Source organism: Hylobates moloch, unplaced genomic scaffold (assembly GCF_009828535.3).
Source record: "Hylobates moloch isolate HMO894 unplaced genomic scaffold, HMol_V3 SCAFFOLD_9, whole genome shotgun sequence".
Taxonomy (NCBI): domain Eukaryota; kingdom Metazoa; phylum Chordata; class Mammalia; order Primates; family Hylobatidae; genus Hylobates; species Hylobates moloch.
In genome coordinates this window covers 55,172,122-55,193,196 of record NW_026652284.1, presented here as the reverse complement: position 1 = coordinate 55,193,196, position 21,075 = coordinate 55,172,122, and the positions used below count along the sequence as shown (strand labels likewise).

General features: G+C 36.1%; 1 protein-coding gene across 2 annotated transcripts in view; it reads right to left on the bottom strand.

Moving 5' to 3' along the window:
* Positions 1-20,744, bottom strand: part of PI15 (peptidase inhibitor 15) — a 30,495-nt gene extending 9,751 nt beyond the window's left edge. The window contains exons 1-4 of one of the 2 annotated variants that reach the window (XM_032758457.1): positions 20,603-20,744; positions 19,751-20,091; positions 1,213-1,331; positions 48-180 (exon numbers count right to left, since the gene is read on the bottom strand). In XM_032758457.1, the coding sequence (XP_032614348.1) occupies positions 48-180; positions 1,213-1,331; positions 19,751-20,023 (525 nt within the window). In that variant the 5' untranslated portion in view covers positions 20,024-20,091; positions 20,603-20,744. The remainder of the gene's footprint in view (positions 1-47; positions 181-1,212; positions 1,332-19,750; positions 20,092-20,602) is intronic. The other variant, XM_032758456.2, reaches the window with a different exon arrangement.
* Positions 20,745-21,075: the final 331 nt, after the last annotated feature.

Sequence of the window (21,075 nt, the reverse complement as noted above, 5' to 3'; positions counted from 1 at the left end):
ATATTTTAAAAGTATGAATCAAAAATTAACAAGGTAATTGAAATAACCTGCGTATAATGTGTGCACATGGGACCAAAACATCTCATAGGACATCTGGGGTTGCAATCCTGGGGATATGGAAAAGCATAATCTTTCACTTCATCATACCATGGCTTGACCAACTGGAGAATAGAGCGATATCTGCATACAAAGAAAAGAAAGAAATCAGAGTGCAGCAGTGGTAATATATAAAGGACTCATGTTACACTGTAAATTGATTGTTCTTTTTGCAGATTATTCGTGATGATCCAAGAGCACGTCCGCCCCTCACAATCACCATCACCACCCATTCGGGTCCTCTATTCCTCCAAGTAGGGCCAAGCATGGAAATGGCCAGGGCTGGAGTAAGTGATTCTGCATTTGTCTAAACATGTGTCTGGTCATTCCACGAAGAAAATGCGAATAATTTCAGGATTCATCAGTGTCTTATTTAATCCATGTCGAAAACTTCCTCCATCAGAATTTTATAAACGACCCAGAATTAGATGTATAAAAGTAGTCACAATATTAGAACCCAGTGCATTTTTTTCACTTCAGTCTGAATTACCTTAATTTTAATAATAACACAGTTGATTTTCCCTCCCTATTTGGGGGAGATGGGTATTTGGAGTGTTGGATAACGACATTGCACAGTGGCAGAAAAATTACCCTAGCAAATGGGAATAACTTTTCCCATAGCTGCATACATATACCTGCATGTATATGTGTGTATAAACATATGTAAATGCCTACATTTTTATTGTATATATTTATGTAAATATGGGTATATGCAACTATGGGAAAGTTGCATGCATGTGCATATGCGCGCGCGCACACACACACACACACACACACACACACACACAGCCTCTGCACAGTCATGGGGCTTTTTCCTGAGATGGAGGGGGCAAGATACAGCACAGGCTTGACTCTTTCTGAGATTTTGTGAGCTCAAAGAAAAATCCAGGCTAAGGGAAGGTGTTCCAAGGGTGAAAAGGGGAACTGGCCTTTTAGCCTAATTAGGTAATTCTGGAAGACATCCAAAATATTCATAGGCCAAGCGTTAGTACCTGACACATAGGGAGCATTCAATAAGAATTTGTTGATATTACTTGAAATTGATGTAATTCCCTCCTAGAGTCCATAATTAATACAGCCATATGGATGAATTGCATCAGTGAAACTGCTTCCTACCTTCCAGTGCGTACAGATAGATTTTGGCCCAAAAATCTCAGTAAGTAAGAAGGTCCATGGTCCCAAATGCAAGTAGCCGCCCAAGCCTCTGCCGATTTCGCAAGATTTTCATCCCAAACCTGTAGGGGCAAAAAATCTTCAGCGTTATGGAATTTGCTAATAACAAACAAAAAGTAAGATGAAATAAATGGTGCTACTATTTCCTAGAGTTTTTGTTTGTCTGTTTGTTTGTTTGTTTTTGTTTTTGTTTTTTCTGCCCAGGCTGGAGTGGAGTGCAATGGTGCAATCATGGCTCACTGAAACCTCCACCTCCCGAGCTCAAGCAATTCTCCTGTCTCAGCCTCCTGAATAGCTAGGATTACAGGCGCACACCACCACACCCAGCTAATTTTTGTATTTTTCATAGTGATGGGGTTTCACCATGTTGGCCCGGCCGGTCTCGAACTCCTAGCCTCAAACGATTCGCCCACTTCTGCCTCCCAAATTGCTAGGATTGCAGGTGTGCACTACCACACCCAGCTAAATGTTGTGATTTTTAGTAGAGACAGGGTTTCACCAAATTGGTCAGGCTGGTCTGGAACTCCTGACCTCAAGTGATCCGCCCGCCTCGGCCTCCCAAAGCGTGGGGATTACAGGCATGAGCCACCACTACAGGCCTCCTAGAGTTCTTTTAATTCTGGTTCCTGAGACTGCTATAACTAAAAGAAAGCAAATTCAGGCCACTGTTATTCAAAGTTCTGTAATGCAATATGGTTATACTACAAAAAATTACTGCCTTTTTGGTGTCATCTAGATCCAACATTCATACATCAGTTTTAGTAAAGAAAAGGTTAACAAAAGTACCATAACTAGTCGTAACTTGGGGACAGCTCATCCTGACTACTGAAATTTGAATCCAACAAAGTCCATTGGTTTTCCTAGAGATAATTTTCACAGCCATCAGAAGCCATGATATTAATGTATTTTAAGAAACAAAGATTATCTAATTTATTCAAACTGATTTTACCAAAATTAATAATGTCTACTTTTATATTGCAACGTATAAGGTCATACTCTATTATGGTATGATAAAACCCACAGAGTCTACATATATAATACAATTTGAATCATTAGTGGTAATAACAATAATACTATGAGAATTTACATTCTTGTTGGTATAAACTAGAAACAAACTAATAAAAGTAACACTGCTACATAGTGTTATAAAAACATAGTACTTCATGGTTCAATTAAATGAAGAAAAATAGCAACTGTTGCTTTCCTTTATAGAGGAAGCTAAGTTAATAAGGATGTTAGTGATGTATGGTAAATTTTCTTTCATTGAAAAATATCATAGGACAAAATCTGAATGAGCCATGGATTTAACATACATTCATATTAGTTACCATATGGATTGACACACTCATTTCCAGAGCTGCAAGAGGAAATCAAGTCTAGCATTTGCAGACCTGCCAGTAATAAATCAGTTCTGAAATGGTAATCTATTTTCTAGCAAGTCCTAAGTTACAAAAATACAGAATAGAGAATATTTATAATTCTTATACACATTATAGAAAAAGAAGTTTAAAAAAATTTCCCTAGTGGTAATATAATTTAGTGAAGTATTTACCTGTTGAAAATAATTATTTTAAAATTGGTTTCATAGTTCAATGTCATGGCATTATTTCCTAAACTATTTATAATATTTATATATTATTCTACCTGGAAAAATAGTGTTCACATTGTGAGTAGAGAGTGGTTAGCAGTATATTTTAGAAATTGAGACCTTGTGTGAAGAAGGAAGCAACAGTTTTATAATCACTTATATTTACATGGAGCTTATATGAGGAGGTATGTAAATGTCCTATTGATCTTTTTTGTTCTACTTTTCCTCCATCAGATTGTGTTCAGCTAAGTAAGGATTAGTAGCTATGCATTGGCAAGTTACAAGCTTTCAAGCAAACTCATGGGAATGCTTGACCATCTCACTGAAAAGGCTTCATTTCCCTCAAGGATAATGGATTGCATCGATTTATTTAATGTAACAACATATTTCATTGAAAGAAACTAATTTAGTGACTTTAAAATAAAATAAGAAAAAAAGATAAATTCTTCAAGAGACCCTGTTACCTCAGGAGGCCTACTTTCAAAACACATTTGTTAGTTATTCAGAAATAGTTTTAAATTAGGAAAAACAAAGTCATCTTACATAAATCGACCTAGGATTGCATAAAATAAACTCACTCACAGAGTTCATATAAAAATCATAGTATTCTGGGGCTGAAATGAACTTTAAAAAACATTTTGTTTGGTTGAAAATTGATTTATCAAATATTTTTTCTTCTGACCAAATATTAACAGAATATGGATTCATAAAATATTGATTGCAGTTCACCACAATACAAAACATTACAATTAATTTATAAAGGAATTTCTGACAGAGTAGCTTCAACAAATTATGTCCCCTAAAAGGTTATTAACAAATTAGAGTTACTTTGGAAAAAGTACATGTAAGCATTCTGTACATATCGGGCTAGAGTATGCACTCAGATCTATAACTGCTAAAAACACTTTCTTATGATCTTATGCTAAAATATTAGCACAACATGCACACATAGCGCTGACCTGGATCAGTGACTAATCTAACCCTAATTCCACTGCTAAGGTCATCTGCGACTGAGGCCATGTCAATTATGATCTCCCAGTTAACTCATCTGTAAAATGAGATTGAATGAGGTCATCTTCAGGGTCCCTTTCATCTTTAACTTCTTGTGATTTAGATACACTTGAGTAGCCCTAGCATCAGAGCCAGGAAGATCTGTGTTCTACTGGCCTGGGACTTCCTCAGTTCTGGCGTTTTCCATATCATGGAGAAAGCAAATCTAGATTACTTTTGAAATAATTAAAAATATTCAAGACATTTCTCTTTCCTTATCTCACTCTCTGTATGTATGCCGAAACATCACATTGTGTACGTTAAATATGTACAGTAAAAAATAAGTAATAAAAATTAAGGCATTTAACAATTTTAAAAGAAATTTACCATATGTAATCCTATCTTTATACTCATTCATATATTTAAAAGATAATATTGGGTATGTCAAAAAGATAAACTAAAAAGCTCATGCCTGAAAAATATCTTACAAGACCATCCTTTGTTAACTATTATAAGGAATTTAGATATGAAGAAAATGTGTTCACTGATGTCCATGCTTTTTGGTATTTCTATGCACAAATATTATATATTGGAGAAGGTAGTTACAGGGAAGGAGGGATAATTGCTTTCTCTCACTGTGTTTGCTTTTAGGAAACTAGGAGGGTTTCTACCTGTCTCCATGTACCTAAAGGAAGGTTCTGGAAAGTCTGACAGGTACTGTCAGACTCCCACATGGAGACAGGACTGACCTACCCTCTGATGCCCACTGCAGCAGAAGTCAGAGGGCTCCATGCTCTTTCTTGCCTCTCTGTCTCCAGGCAGAACTTGCATCTACTCAAGAGGGGGAAAGTCTGGCTTGAGTAGTGAGCTCTGAAATTTGGGAATTACATCATATCCTCTGGTAAAGCTGAGACCTACATTTACTTTCTCTGTCTCCCTCCATTGGTTACAATTCCCAGAGAAAGATGGGTAAGTGATTTATCCCCTTAGTCTCCAGTTATTTAAATTTATTACTATGATGAGGTCTTTTAAGTTTGAAACTGACAAGCAATGATGACTTTATTTAATAACTATCAGAACTATATGAAGAGAAGTTGATTAATGGGTACAAATATAGAGTGTGGTAGAAAAAATAAGACCCAGTGCTTGACAGATAAGTAGACTATAGTTTACGATAATCTAATGTATATTTCAAAGTAACTAGAAGAGAGTTATTCAAATGTTTCTAGCATAAAGAAAAGACACAAATTTAAAGTGATGGCTATCCCAATTACACTGATTTGATCTTTGCAGATTATATGAATGTATTAAATTATCACATGTATCCTAAAATATTCTATTATGTATTAATAAAAAAATTAAAAAATTATAAAACAAAAATATAGAAATTTTCAACAAAAAGTGCGGTCTGTAAGTACTTATGATTAATTCTTTCCTATCTGGAAGCTCTAAGTTGTAATGAATGTTGCCATTGTAATTATGGGAAACATTTAACAACTTACAAAAGTTCAGAAAATGAGGATGTAAATTGTCTAAACATTTGACTTAATTTATTAATTTCCAGATGCTTAATAGGCAATCTATCTGATAAATTTCTCTGAGTGTCTGTAGCATTTATTTAAAATGACTTTAATATACTTTACAGATGTATCAATGGAAGAAAGAAGGGCACAAGTGTGTACTTATTTCTATGAAATGCCTAGTAAATATGCAACAAATTGTTATCTATTCGGAAAAACTAAACACCTAATATATACGGAGCTCTTATTAAACCATATTCAACATTCTGACTTCCTAGTTCTTCTCCCTCTAAATAGATAAGGTATTTTCACAGATAATTTGCTTGTAAGGTATTTTCACAGATAATTTGCTTGTAAACGCTTAAAATATTTCAATTTAAAAATGAGGAAAAATTAAGAATATTATGTGTAAATATGCACAAATATTTACAGGACCCACTAGAAGTTATACATTATGATTAAATTAGATAAATCAGATACCTTTTAATTCACAAAATTAAAATGGTTCATAATGGTGTCAGAATATGCATAGGCTTGTAGGATGCCTTATTGCTTCCAAGCAGTTTTCTTCCATTCTTTTTTATTAAGAGCCATTCAGTTGGTCAGCTCATAAATTGGTTGATTTAGCTTTGGACTAAAATATTCACCATGAGCTATTGTGCTTATAAATAAAATTAGAGAGTTTGAGATAGACACAGTACCTTGTCTGCGAAGCACAAGAAGTTGAAACCACCAAACTAAGACATGACACATATCCAGAATTCACACTGAAGTCATTTAAATATCTAAAAGAGTAGTGATGCCAAGAGATAGAAGGAATATGAAAAGAATGCAGGATTATCATCAAGTTCAGAGATCTTTAGAACTTGAGCTGAATACAAAATTGAGTAAAAAATGTTGCTGCATGGGCAAAGGTTGCTGACTTCCATTAAGTAGACAGAAAAATTTGATGATACTGATCCAAACCAGATATGAGGCTGTCTTATCAACTGTTTTTCTAAGTTTTGGGATCCTCAACATAGTGGCAGCCAGGACCATAAAGCACACTGACATCTGAAGATGTTGTCTTAAATCCCAGCCACTATCTCTGGCTAATAAGAAATGCCATAAGAAATGGAAGGCAACCCCCAAAATTACCTGGGACTCTACTCCTAAACTTGATTGAGATGACTTTTTTTCCTCTTTAATTGGGTAAGATCCTTTAACTCCAAATATAAAAATTAAATGTAGAAATGTTTAAAAAGATAAAATTTAAGGTAAAAATCCAAATAGTGCCCATTCTCACTTATAAGTGGGAGCTAAACATTGAGTGTACACACAGACACAAAGATGCAAAAAATAGACACTAGGTACTACTTGAGAGGGATGGGAGGGAGGTGGAAACAGTAGAAAAACTATTGGGCATTATGCTCACTACCTGGGTGATGGGATCAATTGTTCCCCAAACCTCAGCATCATGAAATATACCCAGGTAACAAACCTGCACATATACCCCCTAAAATATGAAAGTTGACATTACTTTTTAAAAAGATTAAAAAGAATGGGCTTTTAGGGTAAGGAATCTGATCTTATTTGATATTACTAATAAATGTAATGGTTACAAAAATGCCCTATTACAGTAACATGTGAGTCTTACATTTTCAATTTAAAATATATACGCATATAAATACTTGAATTTATGATTTCTTATCATTGAAAATGATAAGAAAATCTGTTAACTTTTTTCAAACGGTTTTGCAAAATTTAGGTGAAATGAATTGCTACATTTCTTAGAATTATATAACTTATTTAACTATATGGAAAGTATTATTATCAATAAATCAATTGAAATACTAAACAAAATCAAAACTATTAAACCTATACACACAGTTTAAGAAATTTAATTTGCAAGTGGTAACAAACATTAAATAAATGTGATTGTCAAAACTTGCTATACTTATGAAAAGAACAAAAATTTATAAAGTTAAAATTTTAAGGAAAAAAGAATATTAATTATGAAAATTAAAGTGAACTTTGAGAAGTCTATTCTACACATGGAAACCATTTTCAAATACACAAAATGCTAACAATAAAAATATCAGACTTTGAATTTTGGGGGACAGAAATAAAGTTATTTTCATAGATGCCATATCAATGGCATTGGAGACTGTATGGCATGTCCTTTAGGACATTTATTTTTTCTTGGACGTTTATGTGTCATTTTACATACATAATATAAAAAGCAAAAGCATCTTACATAGACAAGTTTTTATTTTTAAAATAATTTAGCTAGGGCTATTTGATCTTTTTCTTAGATTGAGAAAAGAGTGCTAACCTATAGAAGTGAAAAAAAAGCCATTAAAAATTAAGTGATGCCAAAATTATTTTCCTTTAGGGCAGTCAGAGGCTTAAAAACACTTCATAGGCATGATTGTGGTCCTGTTTTAAAATTGGCAGATGTATCCTTATTAGATAGAAATGCTTGTGAAATGGCCAATAAGGGAAACTGACAGCTGAATATACAAGAACTTGTGTTAAACCAGACAGGAGGGCAGCACTGAGCCTTGTTAGGCCAGGGAAGGGGAGGGTGGGGCAGAGGAAGAGAAAGGGCTTTCATAGGAGAATTTGAGAGTGGTGATTAGATTAATTAGATGATATTAAAATAGTTCTCTGTAAGAGTAGAAGGAGAGGATTAAAGAAACTTGATTTAAAAAGCATTCCCTTCAACCTCAAAAATAACTACAAAATATGACACTATGTTATGTATATCAAAAAATATAAAGGTGAGATCCAAAGGATTTTTGTAATGTTTGAAAAAAGATAACGCTTTCCTTAAATAAGATGAGTATTATCTTTCATGTAAATTTATTTATCTATAAAGAGTGGTGTAAGGTGCACCATTTTTAGGGACTCTGAACTGAATCATTGCCAGCAACATAAATATCTCAAAAGCACACAGATATTTGTAAAAATCCTCTCTTGAACCCTTTTCCTATTCCAACTGCTATGCCATTCTTCTCCTTTCTTTTACAACAAAATTCCTTGAAAGAGTTGTCTTCACTGGGAATTTCCAGTTTTGCTTTCCCCATTCTCTCTTGAGCCTACCCCAGGCAGATTTTCCACCCCATCCCCACTCCACCCAAGCAGCTGTCTTCAAGGTCATCAAAGGTCATCTCCTGGTCATCACCTTCCTTGGTCTATCAGCAGCTTTTGGCATGCCTAACCACTTACTCTTTCTGCACAATTTCATTCCTTGGTTTCATGACCCTACACTTGCCTGTTTTTCTCTGGCTGCTTCTTCTCTATCCCTTTGCTGATTCCTCCTTATCTCCACAACTTTTGTGTCTGGAAAGTTCCCAGGGCTCAGCCCAAGTCCTTTCTCTTTTTTTTTTCCATCCTTGTTTCATTTATATTCACTGCCCAGGTAAACTCATCCAGTCCCATGGATCGAAGCACCAATTATATGCTGATAGTATTATTCCAAATTGTATTTCTAGACCTCTCAGTTGAATTTCAGACTAATTTATTCAACTACCTACTTTTCCAAAATTGAGCTCCAAATATTCACAACCTTACCCCCATCCCTCCAGATCAACTACTCCTGCAGTCTTCCTGGTATCCGTGAATGACAATGTCCTTTCTCTAGTCCAGGAATCAGCTAACTATAGTGGACAGGTCACATCACCTCCACTGCCTGTGACATGTTGTCTATGGTGTTTTCCTGCTACAGAGGCAGAGTTGAGTAGTTACAACATAAACCATAAGACCTGCAAAGCTGAACATATTTACTATCAGGCCCTTTACAGAAAAAGTTTACTGGTTGCTGTTCTTTATTGCTCAGGCCAAAAATCTAGTCATCTACTCTATTTTTTATAGTCTATATCTGCTCAGTGAGCAAATCTCGTTGACCCTACTTTCAAAATAGTGTATATCTAGACTATAACCACTGATCACCACCACCACAGTTACCACCTTGGTGAAAGCCATCACCATTTGTTATCCGGATTATTGAGACTCTAAGAGTGTGCTCAATACAGCCTTAATAGATAAATTAATGAAGAAATAGATGAAAGAAAAATAGAATTTTGAGAGAGTATTTAAATAGCTTGTTGATTAAAAAAATCAAGGAATAAAATTTCCAGTGCTCTAAGTCTATGCATCATTAAATGTGCACTGTGAAACCATATTTTGGTTAAGTGCTTTGAAAACAACAAATTTGCTTCTTTTGAAGTTTTCTTAGTCAATAAAGCACATTCCCAAGTAAGGTTCATTCCCTGTTGTAGGTATCTATAGCTCACCCATAGTGCTCACATGTTTTCTAGAAGTAGATGCTGAATGAATAGTCAAGTGAAATTATGTGATAATGTGGAAATTATCCACAGAATAATTTTTGCTTTAACCTATTATATAGACAGATAAGTAGATATTTCAACCATATAATATTTTTCTCAACTTGGTTTGGAATCCTGAACCATGATCTTAAAGCACATTTTACGGTTCTCACCAGGGAAATAACTCTAGAATCTCCCAGAGAACTTTTGAGAAGGCAGATGTCTAGCTCAATCCTGAATCTATCAAATCAAAAATTCAAGGTTGGAGACCTTGAATGTGTACTTGCAAAGTGGTTCTATGTTTATGGAAACTCTAAATGGCTTTATTGGTTGAAATACCTAATGTAACACGTGAGAATTGTATGAAACTTTCTGATAATCCAAAATTTTAAAAAAGATAAAAAAAATTCTAAAGTAAGATTTGAAGGGATGGGGGTAAGGTTGTGAATATCTGGAGCTCAATTTTGGAAAAGTAGGTGGGTGAATAAATTAGTCTAAAATTCAACTGAGAGGTCTATAAATATAATTTGAAATATCATCAGCATATAAGTGGTATTTCAATCCATAAGACTGGATGAGTTTACAGCAGCAGTGAATATAAATGAAACAAAGATGAAAAAAATGCAACATCGTCTGCATTTACAACACACATTTATGTGACCTACAAGCAGCTTAGTTCATGAGAATGTGAATCATCAGGAGAATGTGCCCACTGACTCTGCCAAGTTAACTTTAGGATACCTCCACAGAAGTAGAGCAATTGGAGAGTAATTTGTCACATAAATTCTAGGCATCTCACAGTCAGAAGAACACACACATGTTGTAACCCAACCAGAAAGCACAACCAGTGATGGGAATTCCTTGCTCAGGGCCGCACGGCTTCCAGGTCCCAAGATGATCTCACTGTCACTGTTCATGCGTGCATATGTGGAGTAAAAGGCAGGTGGGGAGTGCCTTGACTTTCCATTTCCTTAATGATAAACTTCTTACCTTTTCCAGGATCTTCAGAAATCAAATGTATTTGTGTAGCCTCCCCTGACAGCTTATGTTGGCATCATCTGGATGGGAGGGATTGTGTGTGTAGATGTTTAACACAAAGGGTCTTGAGGCTAAGAAGGGGTTTGGTGACTGGATCCACTGAGTCAAAGATCTATGACAGAGGTTTTCTTCCCTCTTAATATCCATTCTGAGACTGGATGCTCTAGCCTGTGAGTTTTTCTGTATGATTTCCAAGGGTATAAATAATACAAAGAGAAAGATTTGATTCTACATGAAGAAATTCTTTCTAATATATGGCAATATCCTCAGATGAAATGCATGTAGGGAAATTCTCTATCCAAACGGCTCAGAAAGAGGAGAGATGAACACAGAAGAGGAACAGGTACTTTACATTGCCATTTAAAGCAGTGCTCCCCAGTGTTTTTGGCATCAGGAACCAGTTTTGTGGAAGAAAATTCTTCCAGGGAGTAATGTGGGGAGGGATGATTTTGAGATGAAACTGTTCCATCTCAGATCACCAGGCTTTAGATCATTAGATTCTCATAAGGAGTGCACAACCTAGATCCTTCTCATGCACAGTTCACAGTAGCGTTCACACTCCTGTGAAAATCTAATCCTGCTACTGATCTGACAGGAGGTGGAGCTCAGGCAGTAATGCTCCCTCATCTGCTGCACAGCCCAGTTCCTAACAGGCCACAGATGGGCACTGGTCTGCAGCCTGGGAATTGGGGAGACCCCTGATTTAAAGCATGGGCTTGTAGTCAGATAGAATTGTGTTCTTAACATTTTTATTTACTTGCTCTATGACCTTGGGGAAGTTACGCTCTCCAAACTTAAGATTCTCTATCTCCAAATGAGGAAAATTATCTCATCTCTCAAGACTTGAGAGAGTTAGATGAGATAGTGACTGAAGTGTATTTAGCACAGCTCTAGCAGGGCAAAGGTGTATTTAATGGTGGCTATTATTATTGTTGGCGATTTGGGAATGGTGGTAGAGTCAGTCACCTAAAATGAAAAGTAGTGAGGTGCACTTTTGATCACATTATCTGGCAGCCTGAAGTTTAAGAGATATCAAGAATTAATCTCAACTAACCAGGCAATCAGGTAAAGTGAAAATGGATAAACCCTGAAGCAACTAGATAATCAGAAACAGAATTATAAGGAGATTCTAAGGAGCTTGCTTACAGGAAGAAGAAGCTGAAAATTAGAGAACATTTTAGATGTTTTAAAACATATTAATTCATCTCTGTAGATCCCTTTTTAATACATGTTTTGTCATTAAATTTTAAGACCACTTGTTGATAGAGTCTAACAATCATCCCACTTTCCAGGGAACTATAGTACCCACCAGCTATCATTTAATATTAAAATTATAAGCCAGGAAGAGATTTCTACATGTGTTTAATTGTTTTCACCAACTCAATGGTATATTTTAATAACTAATTTTTAGATTGTTGAACTCTCCTGTGATACTCCTGCAAACCTCATATTTTGCCATTGCCCACTTGGTCAAAAGGATTCAAATGCCTTCCTGTCTACCTACGGCCTGCTGAAAACATGATCTCTCTGGAATACAGAGAGACAGATTTGGTAGAATGTTCATATTTAACTAAATTATGAAAAGTGAATTTGATGCACTTTTTACTAGAAAACATTATTATGTCTTTGAGTAACATTTTTGGACTGCTTCAGTTTGGAGTATGTGGTGTGAAATTTTAAGAGATTTTATGAAAAGTTTAGTCTTGTTGGGAAACGTGTTGGCCATTCTTCCATATTTGTGTTAAGAAAAATGCTTGGTACCTGATTTCAGATACTATGGAGAACATAGACTGGAAGAATTCAAATCCTATCCCTCCAAGCCTCACTCTAGGTTGCATTTTATGCCAAACATCTTTCTTGACCATTTTAAACTGTTGGTTTATATCTTCTGTGCCCACTTCATACTATTCTTCAGAAATTCTTATAGACAAGCAAATACCTCAAGTTCACAGCTATTTAATGGTAAATGGTTTTCATAAATACTAAATTCATGACACCATTAAAAAAACAGAGGGGGGTATTTTCATGCATATTTGTTGAGTAGATTCCCAGGTATAAAATAATGCATCTATGCTGTCTCCATGACACTACCCAACCTCCATGATGCAAAGTGGTTCATTTTGACTACTGAAGGATATACCCATCCAAAATTCTTTGTAGTAGAAGAATGTTCCTCCCCCCACACTAGCTGCTTTTTTCAACCTCCAGAGGTGCGTGTCCTGGGCGATAAACCTGCAGCCACTAATGGCTTCCAGAATTCTGCTCTTTATTTTGTGTTCTCTAACTCAGAGAAACTTAACTGTCCTTGTCAAAAACGGAGGCGTCCTCCTTGGCTGCCTCATCATATAAATCCTTATTCTACTTCATCATGTAAACCACTTACTCCTATGGATTTGCACCTTACATATTTCACGACTCTAATTTATGGTTTTTTTATATCCTTATTGCCTTAAACATAGCTGAGGATACCTAGACTATCCTAACAGCCTCTTGACTGCATCTTTTCTTCATTTCTTTGATTATATAACTTCCCTGCTTAAAACCTTCAATGATTACCCTGGATCTTAAAATGAAATTCGAACAAATTTCTGGGTGCCTTCCTCAACTTCATCAAACATCACTCTTTCTTCTCTACACTAATCCAAGCCTCAATGAATTTTTATCCATGTCTCGAGTGTACTACATACCCTCTTAGAACATCCTCCTATACCCACTACAGATCCCTCTTTCCTTAACTCACGCCTGTATAACTTTATTTATTTTGTATATTTTCTATTTAAAATCATTCCTTCTGGAAGCCTTCCCTACCTTCTTAGCCCCACTCCACATCTGAGCTAGGTCTTCCCACAGGATTCCAAAGAACCCTGTATCTATCCTAGTTCAGCATTTAGCACACTGCCTTGCACCTGACTTGCCTGTTCACAGTACTTCCTACTGAAGAGAGTCCCTTTGCTCCCCACTGACTCCCTCAGCACACAGTGCCAGGCATACGAGTAAAAATTATGGAGTGAGTGCTTGAACATTGTACAACTCTTGCCCCCCAGAGCACCACAGTCACACACTAACCAGAAAAAGTTAAAGGATCTCATTTAATTATTCCACAAATAGTTACTGAGTAGTCACTGCATATTCTCTGTGGAGCAGACATGATGCTAGGCTCTATAAATATTCAACAGAAACACAATAAAATTATTTTTCTACAATGTTGCATTTGGTCAAATATCATTTTCCACCAAAAAAACTGTGTCCAATACTTGGAAGTACCGTCACCACTTATGTGGCCTACCTGTGATTCACAGCTTTTCTGCCTGCCACCTGATGCTGAGGTTTCAAATCACATCCTGTTACTGCTTTTACATTTGCATTTTTCAGAGCCTATATTGAAAATGGTGACAAACAAAATGTTCTTACCTTTGGCTGGCTCCCTATGGAGAGAGCAGAACAAAAGGCAAGAACCTTTAAGGTTACTACCTTCTTCAGGCGTATTAAAGTGATACTAAGCAATGCGCACCTTGGAAGAAAATTCCTACAAAATGTGCCCAGTCTCTTCCTGAAGCCAAGACATTGAAAAGATTTTACATCCAGGAGAGCAGGAATGCAGAGTTCTGAATGTACTGGAGAAAACGCCTCCTGCCAGCAATTGTTCTCAGTACACTGCCTTCTGGCAGAGGCCCTCAGGAGGCCTTCTAGTGGTCACGAAAGCATGCATTGGAGAGCTTTACATTACACACATTAAAATTCTCACGTTTATAGCAAGAACATTGAGTTATCCTTCCCAAATGAGAGGAAATGCGCCATGTGGGACGGTATATGGCTTTGTTAAAAAAAAAAAAGATATATACATGTATATATAAAGACAGACACTACAAGTGTTTAATCAACTACTGAAGAAAGAAAAACAAAAAGTAGTTTACCTTTTCCACATTCTCTTCCACATGAAGCCCAAATAAACAAAATCAGCATTTTTGTTTATTCCCAAGTCATAAATTATCATCCTTGGCAAATAGTTCATGGGCTCTTTTCAAGCATGGATTAATCTGTTCTCCATTCATTCATTTAAGTCATGTTTTCTGTAACTTTACTACCTGCTGTGATTTGGTATCCAGTATTTTTCTTTTTTCCAAAAAACTATAGGAAACCTTATATCTGTAGCTCTGCAAATAATATTTGCAGGCATCAAACAAATAAAATAGATACTGTATTATCAATATAGTTATTTTGGCTTCTTAAAATTACATTATACCTTTTTTTTTCAGTTTTAAGGTGATCAGTTCATTTCCTTCATTATATTCACATTGTCCCTCATCTGCCTTTCCACCACTCCACACCATCTGTGAAGGCTGCCATCTCACCCATGACACTTCAGGGAGTTGTCCTGCCTGCCACTTTATGTTGGAGCAGCTGTGCAGTTCTTCCTTATCTTTGGCTGAAGGATTGGCATTGCTTACTCGGGAGTTACCACCTCTCTGGTCACTTTCACTGCCAATATCAGCTCCATCAACTGCCAGGATCATCTTTCTAAAATGCATCCCTAATCCTTCTCTAAAATCTTCACAGTCTTCCTAATTGCCTTTGGAGTAAGGAATCCTCAACCTTTTCTCAAACTCTTCAAAAATACAGCTCAAGTGTCATGGTTTTCCTCTGCTGGAGATTTTGTTCATGCATTGCTTTACCTGCTGTAACAGCCAACCTTGACCCTTCCTGGGCATCTATTTCACATGCTCCTCCTCCAAGGAGCCTTTCATGATCTGCCAACTAGAGATTATCGCTCCCTTCTTCAACTCCTCCATGGTATTTGTCTGTACCTCTTTTATTACATCAATCTTATACAGCAGTATATTATACTGAATTGTATCCTTAGCGGAATTTTTTTCCATTTGTTTTGTTTTTACTGCATTGTTTAGACTTTAAAGACAAAAATGTTTGTTTTCTTTGGATCTCTTTCTCTCATGGAAGGACCTCAAAGTTTTTCAAATTAATTTATTCAATTGACTTAAATTCAGAGAACATCCTACAAATTTTACTCTATGTGTGGGTCTTGCAGTTTTATTCTTTTGGAGATAATTCTTATTCTAAGAAACTAGTGTGGTTTGTGGTTTAGAGTCATGGTTTAAGCTACCCTCAGGAAGAATAAAAAACAGCTGGTGTCCAAGAAGCTCTGGAAATTAGTCAATAAACTAATTGTAGAACAGAAGCCAAGAGTAAAAAAGTTTTACTTGCAAATTTTAAGTTCTATCTATATGGGTTTTTTTTTGGAATTTAAGAAAAACTTTTTAATTCAGGTGTGGAATCAAATATTATTATAAATGATGAGAAAAACTCTATTAAGCCATTTATAATATCAAAATTAATGCTAATTATAAACACATAACAATTCACAAGGATTTCACCTGAATTCAACAAGTAATGGTTGATCACTTTCTATACACAAGAAATTGCCCAAGGAAACAGAGATACAAAAATGAATAAGTATAGACACAGCACCCAGAAAGCTCAAAATTAAAAAGTTTGCGAGAAATACACAAAGTAACTGTAAATCACTTCATGAGAGCAAGACATGTTGAGAGTAGACAAGAAGAGCTACCTCAGCTCAAAACTGGGATAAATCATCTGTGGTCATGGATATTAGAAGCATTCTGGTATCAAAAGCTTGAAGGATAGTATTATAAATAAATGAATAAACTAAGGAAGAGACTTTAGAGGGAGAGAAAATGGAGTGGTAAAAGGCTCAGAGAGTTGTAGGTGAAAGAAATTACAAACCAGGTTGATGCAATTAGAAGCCCTGAGCCAAAGACCATCTCCTGTTAAGTTCCCTTGGGTGATATCACTCACTGAGGAAAAGTTGAACACACAGCTGGTGATCAGAGCACATATATTTGTGAGGTATCAAGTGAGGGGTGTCTTAAGTTTCTGAGGTTCATAGAACAGGTTAGGAATTCTACTATCTTTCACATGCTCACAATCCAAATCAATGTTGAACAAGTTTAACTAAAGGTAATAGTATCAAACTAAGATCTGCATTTTCCATCTAGCCTAGAGAATTCAAGTCACTTATAGTCCCTGCTTCAATCTCCAAGCCACCTACTATACTGTACTTCCCTCCAAGTTCCTCTGGGTCGTCATGAGGGATTTAGATGAACTCTTTCCAGTGGCCAGTTTACTCAAAGAGTCCTTCTGATTTCACTCAATTGAGCACATTTTTCTAACTGAACTGATAGATATTCTCCCACCTCCAGGCCTTTGTCTAGACTCCTCACTCTTCCTTCACCTTTGAGAGTGGCTCACTCCCTCGCCTGCCTCCAGACACTTTCAGTGACTCTTCCTTGACCACTTATTAAAAATCAAACCCTCACCACAAGCTACTTTGTTTTTCTTCATAACCTTATCATCTTACATCCTATGTAACTTATTTATTTACCTGGCTTATTGTCTGATTCCCCACCCAGGGAGCCAAAGATGTCTATTTTATTCATGAATGTATCCCCAATTATGTAGCCTAACATATAGTCAATGCTCAACAAATATTAAATATTTAATAAATATTAAATTAGCAAATACAGGTGTGAATGAAGTGTATGCACAGTATTTACATGAGTATTTGAAACAAGCCCTATTTTACTTTCTAGCACTTACTGTTCTCATTACTTTTACTGAATTAAGGAGCATTTACAAAGCATCTACTATGTAATCAGCATTGCAGCTAGTTCTTACAAAATAAATCATATATAATGGTTCTGATATTCAAAAAATAATAAGAATGGAATAATAAATAGAGCATGAATATTATAGGACTTCAGCTGGCATTTTAAAGAAGGAAAGAAAGATACCTTGACATCTTCAGGGGTCCTGCCATGGGGCATTTCCTTAATGCAGCAAATGAGAAGATGCTCCCCAATAGAAGCATGGGCTTTGAAATTACACAGACCTAAATTCTAATTCCAGCAGTGCCATTCATTATGCTTACCACTTTGGCCTAGTCGTTAACATCTCTGGGTCTCAGTGATTTCATTTGTAAAATGAAGATCACAATGGTAACCTCACACAGAGAATGTGAGCTATCAAATGAGATCATCTATGGAAACAATTAGTCAAGTCCTTGGCATACAGAAGCAATTAAATAAATGCATGTGGAATGAATTAATTCTTGATAAGTAAGGGAAAATAGAGCTAGAAAAAATGTGGCTTTTTTCAGCCTACGTATACTGCGTTTACCTAACTATGCCTTTCCTCGTGGTGAACGCTCTGACCTCAATAGGATAAAAATAGTGAATTGCATTCTTTGATTGGTTATTACATGTATTGTTATTCTCATTCTACAGATAAGTAAATTAGGTCTTAGACACATTAAATAACTTGTGCAAGGCCACAAAGTAAGCAGCAGAGTTAGGATTTGAACCCAGATGAGCTCACCGTCAGAGCTGGCTCGGCAGTCTTGGCTCTTTCTCAGAGTCATGTGATTGCTACAAATTCTCTAAACTCATAGTTGGGATATTATGCCTTTCTGAGCTTGCGTGGTATCTTAGGCATATTTATTTAATCATTTTAGTAATTTTAAAAATGTATTTGTTCATCTAATTTTTACATATTTACATCGCCTTCTAAAATCATCTCTTCTGTATGGGCAACTTTTTGTCTTTAGATCTTGAATGAGTTTTCACTGGGCGCCTTTCACAAGAAGTTCAAAGAAACCCATCAAAACTAATGTTTGTTGAACATCTAGTTAGCGACAGGCTCTGGTCTGATTACTCCTCAACTCATACATTTCTCACAACAATGCTATGTGGCAGATACCACCTTTATCTTCATATTAGAGATGATGAAAATGAAACCGTGTGGTAATGAGTTCATTCAGCATATACTTCAGGACTAGGATTCAAACCCAAGCCTTTAGATTACATAGCCCATATTCTTAATCATGAGACTATAGTGCTCCTCACACACCAGGACTGATTACATCTTCTCTTTCTTTATAAATTCTAGGAAAATGCATTTTCATAGAGTCTAAATTGTACTTCTATGAAATATGACTCTGTTACATCATTTAGCAAGTCTTTAGTTTTCCTGCGACACTGGCATCTGCAACTAGCCAAACTTTTTAACATAAAACTTATTTATATAAAACAAGTGAATCTACAATATGATAAAAATCTCAAATTTTAATTCAGCACATATAAAACTGTTAGTGGTACCCCCTCCCCTCACCCCAATTTGGAAATACCATATTGATGGTCTTCACTGCCTTAAACAGGCTCCAAGCTCTGCTCCCGTAAGACGCTGGACTGTAAATCATAACCTTGCATAAATTCAAAACCAAATAAAAATTTTAACAAGACTTTTTCCTTTCAATACTTTTTTTTTTACTTTCTAAGTAAAATGATTTAAACATTGTCTATTTTTAAGAAAGAGCAAAAAATGTGTTCACGGCAAGTTGGAACAGTGTGCAAATGCACTGGCTTCACTGTTATCTGGACAGCAAAGCATTAAATCACAAGGAGAAAAAAGTCAGCATGTTCTCTTAGAATACAAATAGATTAGCGTCAGTAAGAGCTTTGTCCAAAAAAGGGAAAAGACACCTACCCACAGAATAAATCATGCATATGAAACCTATAATTTTAAGAAGTATTTTCAAGAAATGTTATAGCTGATAAATATGACTATGAGATAAAGAAAGCACAGAAAAAGTTCATGTGACTTTTTTTTAAGTGGACCTTCCAAATGTCATCAGTCAACATACCCCACTTTTTATCTATGATTCTTACATAAGATACAATTCACCAGTAGCTATGGAACTCACAGAAGAAAGTCTACATAGATTCTCTCTATCTGTCTGTTTCTGTCTCTCTGGACCTCTCTGTCTCTCTGATTCTATGATGCAACAGTACTCAACATTATTAGGCACATAAGAACCTTAGTTTAAAATATGCAAAAAGTCCATATACCCAGACATATAAACACTCGTGGTCGTTTGATATTCTGCTAATGTACAATATAAAGCTTTCTCACTCAGAACTTAAAAAAAAAAGAATTCTTCTTACCATATATTCCATATTTGCTGCCGGTGGGAACACTTTGCCCCGAACTTGATTATGATAATCAAGAATGGCGATCATGTCATTCTGCGAAATGTAGCGCTTCCGCCTGGCTTTGGGGATATCCGCTGAATCTAGTTGTGCTTTCAGAGCTGCTTCAATATCAGTGAAATTATTGGTTGGCGGGGATGAGTCAGTGGAATTGAGTAGGACGACGGTACTTGCTTCACAGAGAAGGGAGAGCAGGAGTGCACTGCTGATGGCAGAGATTGCTATCATTTTGAGGGGTGGAGAAGAAGAGGCCACCGAGTTTACTTTGCTTTAAAGCAGAAAGGTAGAGTTAGGGTCTATGAAAAAAAATAGGGCCAGAGGGTATGAATTTACAAAGTCATCATTTGGGAGCATTGCTTGATTTGACTTTCTCCAAAAATCCAAACAAATGTTGAACTCAAGCCTAGGAGATAACCTACAGTAAAATCTCTATTCATTTTTTTAGTGTCATGAGGCAGACCCCTAAGAGGAAATTTGCACAGCAGAGAAAAATAAACAGCATGACCACTAACCCTAAAATGAATGTGAACCATTTGCCCCAAATGTCTGAACCACAAAATACATTACCGAATATTTATTTTCAGTGGGAAATTTTCAGAAATTGAAATTCACCTTGAGAGTGAAGAAAAAATGAATCACAGGTAACAACAGAGAATGTGCTGATAATGTCTGCCAGACATATAGACACACCAAGTGATAGACACATACAAAAGAGTCATAGTAATCCAATCTCATTTCTTTAAAAAAAATGTGAGCTACTTTAAAATCAATGCATGCAATATAAACTTGTTGAGCTAAATAGCTTACCTCTGCACAATGCCAAAATGAATATATTGTTCTTCCAAAAATTTAAGGTTCTTTGCTATGTGGTAGCATGAACTCTTGTAAGAGGAGTGTGTCTTATTACACACTCTCTGAGAGCAAAGCTCTGCAAGGTTTGAATGCAGCTGGCTACAGGAGCAGCTAACAGCTTTTATATGTCACAGTTTGCAACGTCCAGAAAGGGCAGTCTTTCTAAGGGTCTCTCTTAGCCAAAATCAAAGGGGAGGGGTTTGGGGTAGAAAAAAACAGTGATTGGGTGGCAACCTTTTTATGTGGGTGGTGAGGAAATTGAGTCACACCCACAGCTTACAAAGTACAAGCCATAAAAGACAAACCCCTTTTTCTCTGGGCTTCCACCTTTTCTGTGAGTAATTTCTCTCATTTTATGCTTTCTAGTTCCTGGTTCCCATACAAAAAAGAAGAAACAAAGAAGAAAAAAAAGACTGTGGGTTCATGAA